The sequence below is a fragment of the Cyprinodon tularosa genome, unplaced genomic scaffold (assembly GCF_016077235.1).
Source record: "Cyprinodon tularosa strain WSP-4 unplaced genomic scaffold, ASM1607723v1 ctg1175, whole genome shotgun sequence".
Taxonomy (NCBI): Eukaryota; Metazoa; Chordata; class Actinopteri; order Cyprinodontiformes; family Cyprinodontidae; genus Cyprinodon; species Cyprinodon tularosa.
In genome coordinates, this window is record NW_024037976.1 from 88,449 (window position 1) to 97,153 (window position 8,705).

Below are 8,705 nucleotides of genomic sequence, written 5' to 3' on the forward strand. Positions count from 1 at the left end.
TGGATGGATGGATGGATGGATGGATGGATGGATGGATGGATGGATGGATGATGGATGGATGGATGGATGGATGGATGGATGGATGGATGGATGATGGATGATGGATGGATGGATGGATGGATGATGGATGGATGGATGGATGGATGATGGATGGATGGATGGATGGATGATGGATGGATGGATGGATGGATGGATGGATGATGGATGGATGGATGGATGATCAGTCCTGCAGGTGTAACTTTCCAAGGATCTGAGGGTTTGTTGGGTTTTATTTTCTTCCCATCCCTGTGAGGTGGAGCTAAATCTGGTATTTTGTTTGATATTTGGTTTTATTTACCTTGGAGGTTCCAGCTGTTTAGTTTACCTCTGCCTTCACAGATACAGACCCACAGAGTGTTTAGAAAAGCAGAATAACATGTTTTTTTCAGTTTGCTGGTGTTGAGCCTCCAGATGTTTCCCAGTCAGATTCTCTGCTTGTGAAATGTAGAAGGATGAGGATCCAGGATGGTTTTCCTTCACTTCTGTAAGCAACAGCTTCCTGTCTCTTCTCTACGGCGGCTGGAGTTTCCAGGTGACGAGGAGATCAGGAACGAACCAGCTCCGTCCCGAGCAGGACGGACTCCAGGTTGAATTATCAGAGGATGTTTAGATTGAGGATAGAAAGATTTAAATGTGGCCCTTAAACTGCAGCGTTTACTGAAAGAACTGGATAAAAAACATGGAAACATGTCAGACTGCACATATTGTTTCTGCATCACTGTTGTGATTTTCTCCTCTATTTTCATCCCTGCTCGCCTTCCTGTTTGGCACCCTGACTGGGTGTACCCTCGCCCACAGCCCACATTAAGCTCACCCAGCGCTGGTAGGCGGCTGCAGCGACAGAAAAGTAAACGAGGAAGACGTTTGCACTGACCACAAACTGCTGGAAAAGCTGTTGTAACTGCAGACAGGGTGAGTCAGAGACGCCGGGACGTCTGAGCAAGCAGTTGTTGTGGCTCTGGAGAGTTGCTTTGTGGAGCAACCTCAGTCTTTCAAACACAGAGCCGATTTCCATCTGCTTTAGATTATGAGGTTTTTTATTTACTTCGTCGTCAGTCTGGAAAACATTTTATGTCTTTTATTTCTTCTTAGTAACTATTAACTTAAGTTGAAATGATATTTACAGACATTATTTCACAGAAACTACTCACATGACACAAATATCACAACATTGACATGTTTGTTTGCCAGTAAATAACTGCAGCATAGCAAAGCTTCTAGTTTATAACAGAATAACAGAATTTATAATAGAAATAAGGAAAAAATGTCTTAAATGAAGTATATTTACCCTTAATTTGAGAAGGTTAATGAGATATTTTTTCCAGTGAAGCTAAAGGCATTAAGGGCTGGTTATCCTCCAGCAGCAGTGTGTCGCAGGAATGACGCAGATATTTTTGATTTATGCTAAATATTGAAGGGCGGTCTGCGCTATTTTATTCCACGCCACAAAGCTAGAGGGCCAATCAGGAACTAGCTAGGATTGTGGGCGTCCGTGTGTCGGTTTGGCGAGCTTGTTCGTCGTCTACAACCCCTCATCCAACGCCGGACGACTCACAGTTCACCCGTGAGTGTTCCCCAAAGACCGGCCGTGGCGCTGCGTGTTTTGGCTTCGGGTGCAAACCAACAGACCGTCGCTCAGAGCTACAAACTAGCGCCCTGCACGGTGTCTGGGATAGAGTCCGAGGTGAGCCAGGCGTTATGGACGGCGCTACAGCTGAAGTTTCTGCCATTAGGAACCAAACAGGAAATACGCAGTTAGAGCGGATGTAGAATTGACCAATCAGAGGCTTCCTGTCTGCGCTCAGCTACAATATTGGAGAGGTGCAGCAGAGTGTCTGTGGGGGGCGGGGCATATCTGCGTTAACTGCGACACACACGCAGACGACCTGGTTTCCATCTCTATAGCTGTCCTTCATAACTCTGCTGCTTGGCAGATGTTTCAGACCAACGTCTTGAGAGTGGACGATAAGTTGGAGCGCGTGGACTCGGACGTCATCGTTCTCTTGACGCCCCACTGTTTCATGAGTTCCCGGACTTTTTTCCTGAAGTTCTTCCCGACGATGACGTACAGCACAGGGTTGAGGACGCTGTTGAAGAAGCCTAAGTAGGTGAAGATCTGGTGGCAGATGTCCACGGCGGAGGTGATGCTACATTCCTCAAGAACTTCTGTGTCCACCAGGATGCTGAAGATGGTGACGATGTGGAAGGGCACCCAGCATACCAGGAAGGCCAGGAGCACCACCAGCACCAGGATGGTGGCCTTCTTCTCCGTCCTCTCAGCGTTGAACCTTTCTATCGACTGTTGGCTCAGAGCGCGGATAATCCTCACGGTGCAGAACAGAAGGACTGCAGTAGGAACGATGAAGATGAGGATGGATTGCATCACTTCGTAGAATATCTGCAGAGTGAATTTGGGGTAGTCCAGGTAGCAGGCGTGGATGTCGTACTCAGTGAAATATCTGACCTCCCTAAACAGCAACTCTGGGATGCTCATCACCAGGCCAAACCCCCACGTCAGCAGGCAGCCCAGTTTGGCGTATTTGGGACGTCGCATTCTTCCGTGTGACATAGCATGAACCAGTGCTACGTACCGATCCATGCCCACCAGAACCAGGAAGTAGATGCTGCAGTAGATGTTTATTTTGATGCCCACATTGACAGTTTTACACATAAACCGTCCAAAAGGCCAGTCGTAGTTGTTGGAAATGTTGATGGCCCAGAAAGGCAGACAGGACACCAGAACCAGATCTGCAGCAACCAGGCTGCTCAGGTAGATCTCAGCCACGGTGCAGGGCTTCTTGTGGAGGCAGAACACCAGCAGAACAAAGAGGTTGAAGATCATTCCCAGTACGCTGATGGTCAGAATGTACGCCGGCACGTGGAGCACGATCCACCCCCAGGCCTCTGGCTCAGGACAGCTCGTATCATTGGTCTGATTCTGGTCTGCATAAAATGCTGTGGTGCTGAAGTCAGGGACGCTGCGGAGAACAAAGATCAACAGCTCAGAAAGATGGCATTAGTCACTTGACGCCTAAGAAGACGATGAAGGTCGGTGGTGAAAATCAACATAACCAGATACTGTTCTAATAAAACCAAGACTGTTCAAATATCACCTCAGAACTTTAGTGAACTTTAGTGTAATATTAGCAAAAAACAAACCTCTTTATTATGATACCTGAATGAAGCCAGTATATATATGTATATATATATCTAGACAAAGGTATCATAGAATGCTGATAGGTCCTGAGGTATCTCTATACTGCAGTATTTTTTCTGTCAGCGTGCCCCAGGGAAGCTGTGGCTGCAATGGAGCTCACTGAGAATGAGAAAAATATAATAATTTTAACTCTTTTATTTCTGTCACAGTTTGACTGCTCAAGACTCTAAGAAATGATCTTACCTCCATCTACTGTTGATTAAATAAAAGTGCTTATAAACACTTAATTTAACTAATGGCCCGATCCTTGGGAGGAGAATTCAATGTCTAACGTTCTGCTCTCTCTGCTTTTTCTCATAGTAGCTTCATTCTTCCTGTTCAAAGGGAGTTTTTCCTCTCCACTGTCGCTACAAGCATGCTTAGTGTGAGGGATTGCTGAAGAGTCAATGAGTCGATGCAATCAGCTGGTTTTCCTTAGATAGAAAACTTTGAATCAATCTGACTGGATGATCTGGTTGAACTGGAAAGTGACCTGAGATGACATGATGTGAATTGGAGCTATAGAAATAAACTGAATTGAATTGAAACCAGGGAGATGTAGATATTTTAAACCTGAGTGGCTCATGCAGTGGCCCTGCTTTAGGCTGAATATGCTGACATAATCCCACAGCTTTCTAAACATTTTTGGATTATAGGGTGGAGGTGCCTCTCAGGGACGGCCTCTGCCCACTGTGGAAAAACCACGGCTTTGACTCAGGACATTGACTCAGGACAGACTCTCTGCCTGCTGTATGCACCGCTGGGCTCATTAACCTGATTAGTGCGAGCGCGTTACAGCCGTGTGTAATTGATTTACCTGATTCTGACTCATGCAGTGGACTAATTGTCATTTACAGTAATGAGCAGCAGCCTCAGCTCTTAGCCAAACATTTCCGTCTGATTTTCATATTTCCCTGATTCTCTTTCAGCTGTTTGAGTTTAAAACTTTACCGACAAAAAGAAAATTATTGTTGGACATTTCAGAAAAGTACAAGTTTGCATTATTAATCATTTTATATGTGTAACTATCAGCAGAGTTTGAATATTTAACGCTGGTTGCAGAGAATTTACGCCGGCAGATGAACGCTGAACTCAAATAACATAGAAGCTCTAAAAGAAAATAGAAGCAGACACTGAGCTTATATCTGAGCAGATAAACTGTTTCATCTTCTCCTACCTACATATTTTACACAACTATGTACATAACATTTTTTTCACACATCAGCAGATGTATTTCTATCTGGAGAAGTGAACCTGATGCTGGATTTAAAGCATTAATATCTGGTACCTTGTAGCCTGAAGAGTCATTTCTCCTGGACGTCCAGATGCTTTGCTTCCCAGTCACAAGCAAACTGTCTCACTCTGCCGCGTCTGTCTGTGACTCGCTCCCTGTGAGTAAACTCCAATCAGTGTGATGTCAGCAAAAACCAAACCAAGTTTATAGTTACAGGACTGCTGATTGGCTCCCAGAAACAACCCCCCCGCCGCCACACACACTCAACCTCTGGGTTTCTAGTTACATGTGGCATAAAAGAGCATCTTTGGTTTACCTTGTTCCATCTATGGTAGAATCATTAGACAGCATGGGATTAATTTCCACTGTTATGCTGATGATACCCAGCTATATCTGTCTATAATCCAGATGAAGCTAACCCATTACATAGATTACAGGCATGTCTGAAGACATAAAAACCTGGATGACTCTTAACTTTCTGCTTCTGAATGCAGACAAAACAGAAGTTATAGTCTTTGGACCAGAGTCTCTGAAAAAGAAACTGATTAGCCAGTCACTTCATTTGGATGGGATTAAACTGATTTCAGATAATAAAATAAAAAATCTTGGTGTTATTTTTGATCAGGACCTGTCATTTAAATCCCAGATCAAAGAGGTTTCTAGAATTTCCTTCTTTCATCTGAGGAATATTGCAAAAATGAGCAATCTCCTGTCCAGGGGTGATGCTGAGAAACTAGTCCATGCATTTGTTACTTCAAGGCTGGACTATTGTAATTCTTTACTATCAGGAAGTCCACAAACTGTAGTTAAAAGCCTTCAGCTGATCCAAAATGCTGCAGCCAGAGTTCTGATGAAAATGAAAAAGAGAGATCATATCTCTCCTATCCTGGCTTCTCTTCATTGGCTTCCTGTTAAATCCAGAATAGAATTTAAAATCCTCCTTCTCACATATAAAGCCTTAAATGGCCAAGCTCCATCTTATATCAGAGATCTGATTGTTCCTTATGTTCCTAACAGAGCACTTCGCTCTCAATCTGCAGGTTTACTAGTGGTTCCTAGAATTTCTAAAAGTAGAATGGGAGGCAGATCTTTTAGTTATCAGGCTCCTCTCCTGTGGAACCAACTACCAGTTTTAGTCCGTGAGGCAGACACCCTGTCTACTTTTAAGGCTAGGCTTAAAACTTTCCTTTTTGATAAAGCTTCTAGTTAGAGTGGCTCAGGTTATCCTGATCTATCTCTATAGTTCTGCTGCTATAGGCTTAGACTGCTGGAGGACATAGGGACCCCTTTTTCATCATTCTGCTTCATTCTATCTCTATTCTCCCACTCTGCAGAATCTGTTAGTTCAATCTCTAACTTTATCTGCTTTCTCTCATCATAGTAGCTTCATCTGTCCTGTGGTTCCTCTGTAAAACCATCATAGGGGGAACATTAGCCGTGCTGCTGCTACCTTCCTGTTCTATAGAGGATCCACTTCGGTCGTCTCTCTCCTAAAGCTACCGGCTGAGTTAGTGGGACTCATTGGATGTCTTGTCATTTGTCTTCTTATCTTAAGAAATAAGCTCTTTACTCACTTTAATCCCATTATTGATGGTGACCTGATGAAGATCGGGTGGATGAGCTGACGGTGGAGATCAGGTAGAGACAGAGGTCCCGATGCTAAAGGAACAATGAGCAAAAGTATCGTCCTTCTGCTTCTTTCCTCCTTCTGAGACTTCATGGACTTTTTCTCATAAAGAGCAAACAGTTCTCCTGCACAGCTTCTCTGACCTGAGCTCTGGTTTCCTTCTGCCCTCATTAACGATCTCTTCTTTAGGTGGGCATCCATGTCTTGGTAGGTCTGCAGGTGCTCCATCCTCTCTCCATGTTCAGTTGATGGATGAATTGGAGTTCTGGAAAATTTCAAAATCTCGGAAGTTATTCCAAAACTCCACCTTGCTTTAAACATCTCCAGAACATTCTCCCTGAGCTTTCTGCTCTGTTCCTTGGCCTTCATGATAGTAACTGTCCTTCTAATCTTCTCTAACTCACCTCTGAGGCCAGAAACTGAACAGCTGTCTCTGATTAGATTTCACTAACATAGCGGGAGTTAGAATCCCTCAGTAACATGAAACACAAAGTGAAGCCAAAGTGAAAACATTTGCTCACCCTGCTCACCAGGTATTTCTCAGGGCCAGGGGGGATTTACCATTAGGCAATTCTGGCAGTTGCCTGGGGCCCCAAGTTCCTGGGGGCCCCAGGCAACTGGTTCCATGTATGGTTAATACAACTATTCCTTATTTGTGCACATTAATTATGTTTTTGCTAAAATGCCATCAGAACGCTGATAATATTCAGTGTGTCTCAGCCCCCCCCTTCAGTGTCCACCATATTGGATCAGTCCATTTGCTGCACATGTTCAGAAAGGTCCAAACAGACAGCAGCAAACCATTTGAAAACAAACCATGCAAAGAGCAGTGTTGCCAACTTAGCGCTTTAGTCGCTATATTTAGCCACTTTTCAGACCCCTCTAGCACTTTGATTTCTAAAAAGCTCCTAGCGCCAAATCTAGAGACTTTTTTCTGCTACTGGAGACTTTGGAGACAACATCTAAAAGCAGCGAACTCTGCTCTCCAGAGCCAGTAGATTGGTAACCCCGCCTCCTGCTCTCCTCTATCTTGTCTGCTGTCATGATTCATGCAGCTATTATTTCATCCAAATGAAAAATGGAGAACAGATAAGCAGATCATGGCTTGTCTACAGTGAAAAGAAGGACTGGGTTATTTACTTTGGCCTTTTTGGAAACACAGGAAGGAGCAATCAGCTAAGTGAGCTTAGTGCTTGGAAAAAATCTTTCATTCCTTTAGAGACAGCATGAAAAGTCAGCTGAGTACAAAACATAGAGAGGAAAACAAGAAGAAAAGGGACAAGAAGAGAGGGACACAACCTAGAACAGATAATGGATGTCTATTCTATTAACATTTCTACATCTGGAGAATGGGGCTGCTCTATGTGTTCTCCATTCAGAGGGGCCCCTGCCTGTCTTTGCCTAGGGCCCCGCATTTCCTAAATCCGCCCCTGGCCGCAGGGCGACAAACACTAACATTTATAAGACGGATTATAAAGCATCTGAATGAGAAAGATTTATAAAAACTGGTCTAATCCAGTTTAAACGAGGTGAGTGGTGTGGTTTCCTGCAGACAGGAGTGGGCGGCGAAGACATTGACTCCAAACATTTTGAGAGGAAGATCATTTCCAGACGGTGAGTGAAAAACAGAGAAGAAAAGATCATCTCCCATGATCCTTCTGAGGTCTTTAACTGGAAATCTGCTTCCTTTAGTTTGGAGCAGGAATGTCCGTAGAGTATCCCAGCTGTCTGAGAGGCGTCGTCCTTCCTGGACTGATCATCTGAAAGGTCCTGAGCAGAGAGACTTTAGACCGACAGACATCCTGATCTATTTCCCTCAGTGGGAACTTTCCCATGCAGGGATCAGAGCAGGCTTCCTGGTACCCATTCCTAGTTTTCTCTGGTGGTCAGACTGTCCCCATCTGATGGGTTTTTTGGGTCATCTAGACGGGTTTATGCTTGACATGTCGGTGAGGTCCATGCCACCAAATGACGGAATTTTTACACCCATGTTGATTTTACTCCCAAACACCAGACGTCGTTTAGATGTTGCTGCTTAGGCTTAATCTGATCGGTCCGTCATAGTCTGGGTTTAGTCTAGACATAGTTGATGAAAACTGGGCTGTGATTGTTCGGTCTGATCTGATAAAAGACGTTACAAACCCTGTTTTCAGCGTCTTTTCAGCGATCTGACGCTTTTCACCTTTTACTTTTCAACCAAATGTACATAGTTTAAACATAAATCATGTCATCTTTTCAACCAATTTTTGCTCAGTGGGTCACAACATGTACCTATTTGTAACTACGCTGAAATCTCTACGCTGAAAAACATGGTGGACGAGCAACGCCTCCTACGGAGAAGGTTAAAAAACCTCCAGAGACGTCGATGATCAGAAGTATCACTAAGATCGGTCACTGTTGGATGAGATGAAAAATCTACCTTGATTGGTCTCTACCCTACGCTGCCCCCTAGAGGAAGTCGTCTTTATGTCAAGCATAACCCAACTTTCACGATTTTCTTTTTGAACTCTTGATGCTATTTTTGGGGGGTTTTGCTTAGATTTGTATTTTTTTATCCAGTATTTCTCTTTAACTGTTGTGTGTTTTTTCGTTCTGCACTCCCTTTGTGA

The 8,705-nt window shown here is 44.0% G+C and overlaps 1 protein-coding gene across 1 annotated transcript; it reads right to left on the minus strand.

Annotated features, from left to right (window-relative positions):
• Window positions 1-1,058: 1,058 nt before the first annotated feature.
• LOC119799134 (B2 bradykinin receptor-like) lies at window positions 1,059-6,062 on the minus strand. The gene is made up of 3 exons (XM_038308917.1): window positions 6,044-6,062; window positions 4,524-4,624; window positions 1,059-3,017 (listed from the first exon to the last, which is right to left on the minus strand). Exons 2-3 carry the CDS (start codon window positions 4,541-4,543, stop codon window positions 1,979-1,981), a joined length of 1,059 nt encoding a protein of 352 aa, XP_038164845.1. The 5' UTR covers window positions 4,544-4,624; window positions 6,044-6,062; the 3' UTR covers window positions 1,059-1,978.
• Window positions 6,063-8,705: the final 2,643 nt, after the last annotated feature.

Excerpts from the sequence above, each read along its gene's own strand:
- LOC119799134 (XM_038308917.1), bottom strand. The coding sequence starts at position 4,543 with ATGACTCTTCAGGCTACAAG. Across the intron at positions 3,018-4,523 it reads ATGACTCTTCAGGCTACAAG|CGTCCCTGACTTCAGCACCA; the intron begins GTACCAGATATT and ends TGTTCTCCGCAG.